Source organism: Coenobita brevimanus, chromosome 38, assembly GCF_032717465.1.
Source record: "Coenobita brevimanus isolate Jiangsu-jjx chromosome 38, ASM3271746v2, whole genome shotgun sequence".
In the NCBI taxonomy this organism is placed as follows: domain Eukaryota; kingdom Metazoa; phylum Arthropoda; class Malacostraca; order Decapoda; family Coenobitidae; genus Coenobita; species Coenobita brevimanus.
In genome coordinates, this window is record NC_136991.1 from 50,195,705 (window position 1) to 50,210,274 (window position 14,570).

General features: G+C 40.5%; 1 protein-coding gene and 1 non-coding gene across 2 annotated transcripts; both read right to left on the bottom strand.

Annotated features, from left to right (window-relative positions):
• Positions 1 to 894: 894 nt before the first annotated feature.
• On the bottom strand, positions 895 to 7,766 carry Pdxk (pyridoxal kinase). Its single transcript, XM_080269839.1, has 7 exons — positions 7,665 to 7,766; positions 6,667 to 6,766; positions 4,484 to 4,627; positions 3,707 to 3,827; positions 3,286 to 3,434; positions 1,575 to 1,696; positions 895 to 1,089 (listed from the first exon to the last, which is right to left on the bottom strand). Exons 1-7 carry the CDS (start codon positions 7,755 to 7,757, stop codon positions 895 to 897), a joined length of 924 nt encoding a protein of 307 aa, XP_080125965.1. The 5' UTR covers positions 7,758 to 7,766.
• A 751-nt stretch (positions 7,767 to 8,517) lies between these two features.
• Positions 8,518 to 8,636, bottom strand: LOC145396662 (5S ribosomal RNA). Its single transcript, XR_013896821.1, has one exon. It is a non-coding gene; the product is annotated as a 5S ribosomal RNA (ribosomal RNA).
• Positions 8,637 to 14,570: the final 5,934 nt, after the last annotated feature.

Here is a 14,570-nt window from a genome sequence, read left to right on the forward strand (position 1 = left end):
ATCACGTATTATCAAGTACTGTACCATCTCACAAACATTCACTTCAGCAATGAATACTCCAATCGATACAATCTGCAAATTTCTGAGGAAGAAACACATTATTTAATCAATAATTTAAAAACTGTTGGCAGCGTGATTTCAATACCTGACATCTTAAGCATTTTCTTGTTCTATGATGAACCCTTGTTCAGGTGAGTGCACTCTCCCATTCCCACCTCTTCCTCTCTGCTGATATGGGTATGTATTCTCTCCAATTTATGAGGCTTTCTAACACATCTTTCTTAGCAATTTCATCCTTAATATTACACGTCAATAATCTTTCATGCTACTTGAACTGCTTTAATACTGAAAAGTACTGGTAGCTGTAGCACTAGTGGTAGCCCCAGGTTCATTTTAAATATGAAACCAATGGACTGCAAGCTGAAGCTGACTTTCTCTGGCAGTCCACCATCCTTCCTTTGGGGGACAGGGAGGGAGAGAAGGGATGTCTGTATAAATGGGCACTGAATTCACCCCCGGTTAAATTGGTGCCATCACAGGAAGGTGTTCCCCCAGCAACCACTACTAATAAAGACTGCCTAAATACATTATATGAGAGTATTTAAGTGCAATATGCAGAAAAAAACTGGTATGAAAGAGGTGCTGAGGAGCCTCCTTAACCCGTTGCATCCGAGGATGTAGTATTTTAGTTTGTTCTTTCTACCTTTTGGTAATTTTGTACTTTGGAGAAACCATATGTAGTAATGGGGTTAGAGACAGTCTTCATTAACCGCTTCATGACTTGATTTCTCTATGTTAACTGAACAAAACCGTCTTAAGGTAAAAACAAGCTAGATAATACATCATCAGAATTATGTGGTTAACTGATGAGAATACTGGACAGGGTGTGGAGACTCATTCTATCAGAGTGGCCTGGATACGAGGTTTGGGGGAGCGTATATCATCAAGGCTTTGGACCAGCTTCAGCTCCAGCTGGTGTCGGGTCAGAGCCAATTCACCACCTTCCTCAACGCCTGCATCAGCTCGGGCCTGGTCCAAGGTGCGGTGGAGGATGGCCTGCATCGTATCCACAGTGTTCTCCACTGCCTTCTGCCATCCAGAGATAATACAACACTGTCAGCTGCACAGTAATTAAAGCTGTTATGGCAGTGACTCCCAAACTTTGACATCCACTGGAGCTTATGACTTTCACCTTTGTTTTGCAGAACCCTTTGCTCATCAAATAAAATATAGGAGCAGCACTGTGAAGTAATAATTAACTCAGTGTAAGCCTTTTTACCACTTCAATAACTCCACGTTTCAGTCCAACTGTCCTTCTTTCATATTGTTTTGTATCGTTCGTATCACATCTATTCCAAAATATTCATATCAGTCATGTGTGAGATGCCACATGGATGCTGCCTAGAAAGAATTTCCAGCCTCACTTTCTGATCAACTCTGATGGGCTATACACCATGCCTTTTGACTGTACAATTGCAAAATTACTTAATACAAAGGCAATCATTTAGTAGATGCAAGTGTAAACATGTTATAGTGAAAAATAGTCATTCAAAATTATAAAACACAACACCAACCTTTAGGTCACTGTTGGTGTGGTGTGACCACGCCAGGAGGAGGGCAGCAAACAGATCACCCGTTCCTGTGAAGTTCACAGGTAGCTGGGGGATGTGCACATTTAGTCTTGTCCTTCTCCCATCTGATGAGTGAAAGGAAGCTAAATCATCATCATCTGGACCTCCCTTCCCACCCAACGGCAGGGTGAGGAGTAGCAATGTCCAGACAGCACAAACTTGCCCAATCCAAATAGGCCACACTTCCATTCACTCATCATCCAAGCCCCCGGAATCTTGGCTCTACCGGACACGCCAAAAAACATTCACCACATTCTGCAGCTTCACACAAACGTATCCGGATGAGTCAATCCGGACACTGTCATGCTCACAAGGGGTGCCAAAAATCCCTGATCATGCATTGGTCCTCACAACATTCAACCAGCCAGCTCGATCTCTTGTCAGTTCCCTAGCCTCACTGACTTCCAAACCTCTCTTCCTCAAACACTCATCCACCATATCTCTCCACCTTCCCTCAAACACTCATCCACCATATCTCTCCACCTTCTCCTTGACCTACCTCGTCTCCTCCCTCCTTCAAATTCGCTCAGTTAAACCTTTTTCACCACTCTATTGTTATCCATTCTTTCCACATGACCATACCATCTCAGGACACTCTCTTTGATTCTGGCGTCCACCAACTTCCTCACTCCACACCTTTCACGAATCACACTATTTTGTATCCTATCCACCCTCTGTACTCCACATACATTCCTCAACAGTTCCATCTCCACTGCTCTTACTCTTGACTTTTCATTTTCATGCCACACCATAGTCTCACACCCATAAGTTAGAGTTGGCACTAACACTCCCTCAAGTAAGCCTCGTGCAGCTGCAACACTCAAGCCTCTGTTTCTTATATACCGTAATGAAGCAAACAACTAGGTTTGCAGTTTGAATGGCAGTGTTTAATGGTTGTGCATTATTAACCTGATGGCTATTTTCTATGCTAAGCTGTCTCTTACATCATTCCAGTAGAGTCCCTCACCTGCTGGCAGAAGCTCTCCTTTTTACTGTCCGTTCTTTATAGCACTTCGCCCGGTTATGCACACACACATTCTCTACACATGCCAAAAGGCACTTAAGCCTATCTGTATGCATCAACTCACTACCACTCACAATGCCTTAAAGTTGTCTTAATTCTGTTTACAGTTGTTCTGTTCCTCAGTGTGGCATAACACAACCACCTCTTCGTTCAAATTTCAAAGCATCCTTCTACCGCTCAGCTTTCACAATCACAGAGCATCACACTTAACAAAAACCAATTTGCACAGTATTTTCAATTTTAACTATAAAGAAATCAAATCCCCTCAATGTTAATTGGGGTAGTAGCTCTCAACTTCAAGCTTCTGCAGCATCTTTTGAGCTTATCATAACCACCCCCAGTTGCGCAAGCTACTAATACATGCTAAAGCCACATACCCTACATTAAGCTCCTCCATCCTTGACTAGACCACATAATTTTTCTTATACATGGAACAGTCATCACTTGTTAAGTGACATCTTCCTCAGTGTTTACTCTCAAGCTCTGAACGTGCATACTGTCCTTCCTTTTCCTAAACTGCCATTGTAATCTCCTTGCCATTTGCATTAAAACCATATCATCTGCATACAACTCCCATGCCAACCCACACCTGATGCCTCATTACAGTTTGGATCCAGTTTAGCTACTCACTGACAACCGATGACGCCATAGCAACAAGGACTCCCTGTGGGCCAAGATCAGTGGAGGATAGTACCACTGTCTTCACACCCCGGCCATGGAACCACTCCATCACCTTCCCTGCATCTTCTTCATTGCTGATCTTCTGTCCACTCAGCAGCCTATGATTTCAAAGTTGAAAAATGGAAAACTTAATGCAATTAATTGACAGATTTATCAGTAATTCGCAATCATTGAGAAGTTTAGGTACCACTCTCCTAAAATTTTATGGCTGGTTAAGACAGTTCCATTGTTATCATAGTGTTTGTGTGTGTGACCAAGAGACATAAACTACACTTCCATAATCAATAAAACAACCAACTACAGGAGTGAAATTATGAACTGAACAGAATAAACTGAATGCAACACTGCATGAAGTGAAACAATCACATACTCTGCCTCAAACTGATTGGGAGTAATGATGTCTGCGAGGGGTACTATGTGCTCTCGGTACACTGGCAGCAACTCCTCTGGTACATACATCTTCCCATTGTCTCCCATCACAGGGTCACACACTGCAAACAAAGAAAGCAGATACTATAAACCTTTAAAAATATAGTGCATATTCTAAAACAGGATCACACTAAATACACAGAGAGAAGAAATAAAAGATAAATTAAGATTTTAAAGATCTAAAGCATTTTCAACCGGTGGTGGTTACTGTACTTTTCATAATACAGTATCTATTAAATCCTCCCAGTACATTGGGTTGGCTTCTCTGTGCCTAAGTGGTTTCAAACGTACATCACGGATAATTTTTGTGTAGATACAATAAGTGATCATCATCAGCGATGTTCTCATCATCTCAACCTTAATTCCCACCTAAGAGATGGGGTGAGGTAGGATGTAACAACAAGGAAAAGGAAAGATAAAAAGTAGAACCATCAGACAGCACACTCAGTGAAATAGGCCACAAATTCTTTCACATACCTGAGAACTTACATCTGCAGCTTCCTCACAGAACTAGAATGACAATGTCTCCCCCTTCTCATCATTATTTGTGACCTAGTAAACAATTCACCATACTATGCTGTACTCAGTATCTCTCCTACTTCCTATATCTTTTATCTCTGTGAGCTACATCTTACTTTCATTACCTACAGTTCTGGGCCTAGGTCTAAACCTATGACTGTCATATATATTGCTAACTGGAACTTAAGATGTGACTAACCATATATTAGGCCAGGGTTGACAGACTTGAGGTGTTTTACAACAGTCTGGATTTTGTGAAGGAAGGAGCGTGAGCCTATGTAGCCAGTCAGGAGGTGAGAGTAACAGTCTAAACCATTGGCATGCAGTCCATCAATCAGGTCACCTGGTGGTTAGTAAAATTCATTATGAATACAGGCTCCAAATTTTTTAAATACAAAAAACTCAATTATTTGGCATAATTCTGCCAGGCCCTACGCTGGTTAAAGCAAAATGCCGGATATTGCACAGTACCCCCATCGGCTCAATATTTGGCGTCGAGCCAGATATTGCATTACTATCCATCTTGAACCTCCATCCCAAAAACTTTCCCATGAATAAAAGAATTAAGCATAAAATACAATAAAATAATGATACAGCAGAGTAGTACAGTAATACAGCGCCAGTTGGCTACCGTTTATGAGCCGGTTGACGCATCTCAACCCTGGATACTCTATAGAACCGTTGGGTAAGTCCCATTTCGGCGCCAGATATTGCATTATTTTGCAGGTTATTGCTTTAACAGAGCCAGGTCAGTAGCACCGAATATTGTGACGACAGATAATCAAGAGTTTACTGAAATAAATTTTTCTTTTGAAGATACTATACTGTACTACTATAACTCCCAGGCCCATCTGTTGACAAAATTACTGAAAACCTGAACCCAGCCTCGTCAGCTGACAAACCAGGTCTATCACATCTCGGTGGTAATAAATAGGCAGTTCACAAAGTCCTCATTTTATGATGCCTTTTTGCTGTACTTGAAGATGTGGAGAAAAAAAGAAAAAAAATGGATTGATTCTGAGACTTTAAAAAGTTGTACAGAAGTGCATTTTCAAGTATGAAGAATTATATCAATAAGCAATGAAATATGACATATGGAATACAGGGGCTGCCCTCCCACACTGCCTTTTGATGATAACACAATTTTATAAATGCCAAAACCAACAGCTTTGTCAGATTCAGTACTCTAGTTACAGGGATTTGAATCTACAACCTTAATACATTTTCATTTTCAATTTTCTTGACCTCTGTGCACATGCTATTCATCTCATCCTGACATGGGTGTGAAGGAGGTAATTTTCAACTGTAAAAATGGCACTCACCCAGCTTCCTGCACCATTTTAATAAAGGTTAGTGCTCATGGGGTTAGATTACTAAGTTAGTTTTGGGTAAATTAGGTAAGGGTAAAATGCGTTATGTAAGGTTAGGCTAGGATAAATTAGGTTAGATCATGTTTGGTTTGGATATATTATGAAAATTTAGGTAAGGATAAATTACATTAGGTACAGGCAGCCTAGGATAAATTTGGTTATGTTAGGACAATCTGAGTTAAGTATTGATGAATCAAAACATATGAGGTTACATTAGTGCTCAAATGGCATTCCATGATGGAAGAAGTCTGCCCTCAATGTCCAAGATGGCAACTGACTGTCTTTGGCACTACAACAAATTTTGTAAACAAGTGCACTGCTTAAATTCATCACTTATAAATGAAACAATAAAAAACACCAAAACTTGAAAATGCACAAAAAAAAAAAATATCACATGGGCTCTGGTAAAGAAGAAAAATAAATAAATAAATAAAAACTGCAAAATAAGGTAGACCCATGTCTCCTTGAAGATAACAGACTTTTTTCTTTTAATATTCTTTTTTGCCATCAAGTGTACAGTAATTTTCAGCCTAACTGCCCATCAGAGCTACATTACTATCTATAAAACTGACTGCTAGTTCCCCTAATTTACAGGATGAGCCAAAGATATATTATTTCTGATGGAGGAACATACCACCAACATATAATGGAAACTCATGGTAGCATTAGCACTGAAGACGGATGCTTTCACATGGTGGTATCAATATGACCAGGGAACTCCACTGCTCAGTTATACAATGTCCCTCAACGCCCTCTCCATCTCCTAAAAGGATGATAGTGAACTGCACGAGGATAACTTGACCTGCAATCTACTGGATGACAGTCAGATGGACCTGAGGCTACTACATACATACTACAGTACTACACCAGCAGCTTGGCCTGTCAACTGAAGAACCTGGGTTGAAATCCTGATTTCTGAAGAACAGTTTTGTGTGCAGTCTCAACTGATACCAGTGTACACTTGTAATCATATTTCTAAACTAAAACTTACTGAATAATGTAGTTATCTCACCCAGTTGAGTGTCATCCAGGACCTGTCCCTTGAAACACTTGTACCCAGTGTGGTTGGAAAACTGGACAGAGTTGATGGTGTCCACTTCAAACCCAAGCACCTAATAATGGACACCAGGCACCACATTAGCAAAATATACACAGGTGATTTGGCTTCATAACAGTCATGGTATGCAGCATGTATGTATCAAGAAGCAAGTTTTCATAACACAATGGAATTAACTCTTTCAATCTGATGATGTTACTTTCATTTTAGGCTCACTAGTGCTAGATTACTGTACCAATATTTTCTTCACCCTTAAGACGAGGTCTTTAGTTGTGAAGATGTTACTGAAGGCTATATCATATTCTCCCACCTCAACTATATCTCCAGGCTGAATACTGTAGTTGTGTTGTTACTGATGGCTATATCATTCTCCCACCTCAACTATATTTCCAAGTTGAATAAAATCATCAGCAAATATCATATAAAAGTTTTTGTTGGTATTGCTCTACCCTGGTCTGTCTGGCCGAGAAAACTCATAACACAAGTACACAGCTGCCCTCCTGTGGCAGAAAGAGTCCTGCCAGGGTCAGAACAGGGTCCTTCAACAGGGTGAGGTGCAGGGAAACTGGAGGACGCACAGCTCCCAAGAGGATGAGCTGTGTATAGATGATATGTATGAGAAGGAGTCTCAGCTCGAACTCTGAACATTGTACCTGGTAATGTGGTCGAGTTCCCCGCCAGGGTGTAATGTGGAAGGCCAGCTACCAGGCCTTAGCCCTACATCATTCTCATGGTAGTACTTCTGGGGATGTGGGTAACTATCCTACCTACTACCTTTTTGGTTGGCTAACAGGTGCTACACCCTTCCAAAAGGTGATTCAGGACTATGAAGGGTTGGAGCGTCCAGTTTCCTAAGCTGGCACATACTCCAGCTGCATATCCCCAAAAGAGTAAACTACATCTTCTGAGTGAATAGGAATTTACAGCAAGTATAAGCTGGTGTCCAAGCTTACCTGGAGGGGGAAGCAAGCACTCTTGTTACCCACGTATCCTGAAACAACATGGCTCTGTATGGACAAAACTCGCACGCTTGGGCTGGCCATCATTCACACTCTGAGGATGGGTCATAGAATGCCATTATATTACACTACTGTACTACACTATGAACAGGTGAAATACACGGTTATATACAAAAATACCAATGCTACTATATTTGTTTTATAATGACGTAGAAGATAAACTGAATAAAAACATTACCTAATATTTTATTACCCCACCTGAAACTGGTAAACAATTTTATACACAAATTCACTTTATCAACAACACTCTAAACTACCTTAGTTAAAGTTTATCTTGGGGATTTTCAACCTCTTGCAGCCTATTCCCCACTGCCAAATGTCACAATAAATTAATACTCTGTGCTACAACCCCTGCATCCTTTCCACAGCATTTCTTCATGACTAACGCTACAATACACAGTACTGTACTGTTAAATTTTTGTTTTGGCTCAGTATATGGGGTAGAAATACTGTTTGGTTTAAGCAGCAAAAATACTCCACCGATTCACCTTTCTCCCTGGTTGTCTTCTATATTTTACTAATCGTTTTATAGAGGTAAATGATTGTTCATTGGCGAGTTTGTTTTACTGTTGTTTTCAATCACTGTTCATTTCAAATGACATGTGTTTGATGCTAAACCATAATACCAGACCTTCTAAAACGTACTCAAATCCACCAAAATTTATTATTCCATCCATCCATCCATTGCCAGACGCCATGTATCCCAAATGGGGTGGCCAAGGGCTTAGAGTTAATTGTTTTACAGGGAGGGGCACTAATCCTCCACCAACCCCACTTGACGTAGGGATGCCAACAGCATCTGGTGTTCCCAGGCGGTCACCCATCCAAGTACAAACCAGACCCAACGTTGCTTAACTTCGCTGATCGGATGGGAAGCGGTGTACTCAACGTGGCATGGCCGTTCATAACCTTGTCTTACCTACTTAAATTATCTAATGTAACAAAACAATATAAACCAACCTAATCTAAACTAACACTTTATCATAACCTAAACCAATCAACTTAATCAGACACAAAAAAATAGAAAAACAAATGAATGCGGTACAGTCGAATAACTTTTCCTAAGTGTCCTCAATTACACTCAAGAAGCAACATGAATCAAGAAAACAAAATATTTATAAAACAACAGGGAAACACAACCACCATATAGCAATCATTTACCACCAATGTAAAATAACAAATGAACAGGTAAGGTCTTCTGCTGCTTAAACTAAACCGTAAACTTACCACATATGGTTAAAATAGTGAAAAAGACATCTCCAGGCTCAGTGGATTGTCTGTCAACCTAACATTGAATTTTTTTAAGAACATGATCCTTTTTTTCTTCTTTGATTTCCCTTTCTTTCAATGAGTTTTTGTGTTTTTTGCATGTTTTCATGCTCATTTTGATTGGAAATGCCCTGTTTTGCAGTGGTGTCAGAGAGATGGCCAAACATACAATGGGGTTGTTTTATGATAAACAAATACTGGTACCTTTAAATCAACACCAACACTCAACCTTAGTCTTTTGACCGTGTAAATTTAACTTAGTACCTACTCTGTGTTTCATACTCTACCAGCTACTGGCACACACACTGCTGTCAAAACTTGGGCTAAAGAGAGAGAGAAAAAAAAAGTTTCTGACAGACAACTGTAATCAGCTCAAAGAGCATTCACTGCAAAAAAGTTACAAATTCTAAATTTTGACGAACTGCAAAGGGCTCGTCTCTAAACATTGCTACAACTGACCCATATGCCTGGATATTCACTGCAGTCGAATGGTTAAAAACCCCTACAAATTGACGACCTGCAGAGGACTCTTAACAGGTCTCAGAAAAAAAAAAAATCATATTTTTCCACTGACACTACGCCTGACTAATGCCAATACCTATACCACGGGTAGTGGACTGAGTTGCAGAGTTAGGTCCACTTAGTAACTTCCAGAATCAACTATATACATTGCTGCTTTGTTACAAAGCTTTACACTGAGAATGACAAACCACTAAACTTCAGGGCATCAGTGATAAAGTCGTACACCAAAATCAACAAAATCAAATTGACAAATAATTGAATTGTTATTGTTTATGTACATTGCGAGTACACACACCTCACCATCAGCTGACGGCCAGGGTGTCCGAATGCAAGGCCAATGAGGCGGCCGGGGCTGATTTTCTCTCTCTCTCTTAGATAACGATATTATCAGCCAATAAGAGGCACTAGATTAAAATGGGGTTAAGACTAACAGACTAAAGTCTACAAACGCGCTTATCCTTATTACCTAACACCACATTATTTTTTTTATTGTAATATTACTGAATCAGCATGATCCGCCTCCCATGTCCCTGAGAGATGATGACTTGTTAGATCTTAACTCATTTGTATTCTGGGCACCTCACACGCCACGTGTATGAGGAAAACAAGTTGAAAATGGGAGCTATTCTTTCTATAGTATACGGTAGAAGGGGGGTGCTTGCCATCCATTCACCCTATGTAATGCCGCCTTTGTTTAACTACTGACGATGCGTTGATTTCGTATTCAGGGCACTCTGACCAGACTGAACACTAACCCCTGACCGCTTATTGTTTGCAAAATGCCAATCATGGAAGACTGGTCACAGGATCTTCGTAATATGTCTAGTGCAGAACGCCGCCCATGCAGAGGGTTTAGAATCCACACATGGATCACATTAAAAAAAACACGGTCCAAATATTCCTGGAGGTTATCGAAAGTGAATACTATACCTGTCATGGAGGATAGCAAAAATTTCCCTTTAAAAAGTTTTCTTGTAGTAGTATATTTCATCCAGTGTCAAATGACCACTTGGGATTTTTTTTCTGTTTACCCAATCACCCAAGCCAAGAATCAACACCATTACTAACGAGAAGTGGCAATCACCGATTATAACATTTATGTGCCCTACGATCAAACAAAGGGCCTAACAAATGACCTCAGCTTTTCATTGACTTTTTCAATACTGAGGTCATTTCATTCTTGCGTGGCCTTCAACCCTTCCACCAAGCCTGGTCCAAACTGGATGAAAATGGAGTTATAGTTACACACACACACGCACACTGATAAAAAACAAGGCACCCTTGTGCTACTGCATGCATGTAAAAAAAATTTATTGCAATACCATACTTAAGGTAGGCAAGAAATCAGCTCCATTAGTGTGAGGTTGCCTGTAAGAGCAACACCGCACCAAGGTCATGAAATATCAAGAACTGAAACACCATACTGCTGAACAATGATTCATATGCTGAGAGCCATATTAGTCTTAAGTTTGCATAGACTTAGTGCTCGGTGTTACCTATCATAATACTTGTATAGCTAACACGCTCAGTGGTATCTGGGTGGCTATGTTTAGGGTGATGGAGCAGCTACAATGTAACTCGGTTAGGCAGAAGTGCATGAGATCTCGACGGGATATAAAAGTTCACTCAACAACACTAATCAGTTATACAAGGTTGTTATGCTGTTACGAACTCAAGATTTTTGTTCCTTATGGCTGCAGACTGCCACATAATTCCTGACTGCACTGATGGTGATGGGATATGCACACATCTTCCATTTGTTGTCAGTAAAGTTGGGGAAAGCCATTGCAGGCCAGACAGTTAAGGTGTGCAGTATTGGAATTCAGTCCATTTGGCTGTGTGTGTGTAGGTTCACAGAGGTGCCCCTCCTTGGCTTTGACCACCTACTGTCTTATTGCATACAAAGATCCAAGATGGGAGGGAGTGCGATGCCACCTTCACTGTACTCCCAGCACAAACAGGTAGCATTTTCTTTCTGTGATGCTCTCTGGTAGGGCTGTCCCTGCTTGACTCTGACCATCTGCTGCCACACTGCTTTTCAGGAACCTACATGGGGGAAGGATGGGAGTTCAAGCTCTGCTGTGCTCTCCAGCACGTTTTTTTTTTTAATGACTTTAAGGCTACTCATCTGCTTTCACAGGTCATTGAGCCAGATGGGTACATGATAGTATACAAGGCTGTCATGTAGTTTGTGCTGGACAACAAAGGTGGTGGTCATAATAAGGGGGATGGGCCCTAGATGGGATGGCCTAAGACAAGAGAGGAAAGATGTATGAGGGAAGAGGCAAAGGGCCTGCCCAACAGTTAATGGCCTCACTAAGATCTCACCCTCTCCCCTCCACTTCCCAGCTCTCTTTTGGTGGTGATAGGAATGAGCTTCCAGATGGTGAATTATGGTGTTGGTGGGCAATATAATGAGTGCTCCAGGACTGATGGTGGCACCTAGTTCAATCTGGAAGGTTATGGTGGATATATGTGGTTCATTATGATGCTATTCCCTTTACACTCCGACCTGGTCTAAAATTGCCCTCTCTCCTTCCTGAAGGCTGAGCTGGGACAACAGATTGACACTACTATCCATTTCAGAGGCGGAGTTGCGCTGTTTTTCGCAAATATCTCCTAAGCGAATCGTTGGATCAGTATGATATTTCAACACAGTACTTTTGACATCCGGGCCTAATTTATGACCCTTAAACCATACTGCTACATATGTTACATTAGGAGTTTACTGAAGGATATTAAGCCTAATCCAGTCATCAAATCTAAGGTGTTATACAAAATCGGACGAGTGCGACTGTGTGGGGTAGCTCCTCCACTAACACCCTGAACAACCCTCTGACCATTCCTTCCCTACCCCCCAATATCGCGTTCACCCCCTCCCCGTTTCCCTCTTCACTCCCAGTCACACCATCCCTCTCCCATCTTTGCACTTCTGTTTTCTTTTCTCATTCTAATTGCATACATAATATGTATGTAATAGTATTTACAATAAAATGACGATGTATGTATGTATATATTAATGAATATTACGCATCATATACAATATAGCATTGGAGTTTATAATTTTGTAATGATATAAATAGAGACAGGTAAAACAATATATATCAACTGGACCATGTTGACATTTTAGGATGAATACACAGAATTGTAATAATAGTAATAACTTCTCCGAGAACGTTCAGGCAACAAGTGATACAATTTGTAGTTCGTTAATTTCAATGGTTGACCATAAACACTGCAAACATATAGGCATAGCTTCTATTACATGTACGTAATCATCCTGATGTACAGTACTTTCTACGCAAAATACGACTTGCATCCATTGCAAATAATCATATCAATACGTCTACAACTACATAACATTCTTACATTATAATACAGTGCTGGGATAATGAGGGAGGGACACAAGAGTGATGAAGGAGGCGAGGAGCTCGGGGAGAATAGGAGGGATAACGAGGACGAGAAGGGGGAGAAGTAGGGGTAGTTAAGGAATAGTTTGGGAGGGTGTTGGGGGGGCAACACTTTCCTTCGAATGCGTCAACATGACTAGTCGACTTTCTGTTATTTTTCACGAGTAAACTCCTCACATAACATAAATAGCAATATGGTTTAAGGGTCATAAATTAGGCCCGGATGTCAAAAGTAGTGTGTTGAAATACCATACTGATCCAACGATTCGTTTAGGAGATATTTGCGATAAACAGCGCAACTCCGCCTCTGAAATGGATAGTAGGATATGAGTCATGAAGAAGTGTTATGGAAAGAATGTAGAGCCTTAGCGGTCTTATTCTGCAAGTGAACTCCATGAAATCAGTTGCAAAAGGAAGAAAATCTGGGCCACGCTGAGGTAACTGGGTGAGTCAGTGTAATGAGTATATAAAATGAAAGGACAATAAAACTGATAATTTAAGGATACAGCCATAACTTCTCCAGGTATGTATTGAGCTGCATTATACAAAATTTCCTCTCAACAACTGACTTGCCCTAACAAATGTCCACCCACCCAAACAGTTACAGTATTCTGGATTTTGATACTGTGGACTTTACAAAACTACTGAATGCCTTATGCTGAATACTGTGAGAAGAAATTACGTAAATAATTGCCGTTAAGAATTCCCCCCCCCCCCAAACTGAATGTTAAATATTATTACAAAAATATTTTCTTCGTAGGAGACTCTGAAGGAACTTAAGGAATTATTCATGGGTATTGTCATTATAATAAACTGTACGATATACACAGTAAGAATACAAGTAATACAAGATCCCAGTTAATTAAAAAAATATATAAATAATAAAATTTGGTAACGGTAACAAGCACTCTGATATTACTTCTCACGAGGTATTGGGGGCCGAGACTGGGCTACCCTCGTCCAGAGCATTTATTGACAGATGACACACCTACAGTAAACCTCCATACTTCTGGGAGGTTCAAATCAATGTGCTTCACAAACAAGAATCACTCTGACTTGTTCTTTAAATTATTAGACTACCAAGTGCTGTTAAAATTTAAGGCTGATTAAAAAGAATTTAAACATTCTATTTTCACCCATTTTGTCCGTTGATCTAGTGATTGAATTCACCAGTCACTGATGCCTGTGCCTTCCATATAAGGATGTGAATTTCCCACAGCTGACCAATTTGGCTGGCTGATTGACAATGAGCATTCTAGCACCTGGCAACAAAGGCTATATGGCACTAAGGTAGTAGCTGAGCAACCCTGGTCTGTCAGGCTGAGCAGACCCATCATCGAGAACGGTAATGGTGAGAGAGAGCGAGAGAGAGAGAGAGAGAGAGACAAGAAAAATTTAACATATGCCCCTGGAGAACTTTCTGACATGAATATGCCAACCAGGCAAACACTTGGCTTCTACCTATATACTGTCTGAAGAACAATAGCCCAGCCTTGATCCCCTACGCCCTCAAGAGAATTCAGTACAGTAATATGGAATTGGTTATTACTGTTTCAAATGCTATGGGTTTCCCTTGTTGAAAAACTCATCTGGAAATAGTTACAACAAAATTATAAATCAGTCCATTGCCTGGATATCT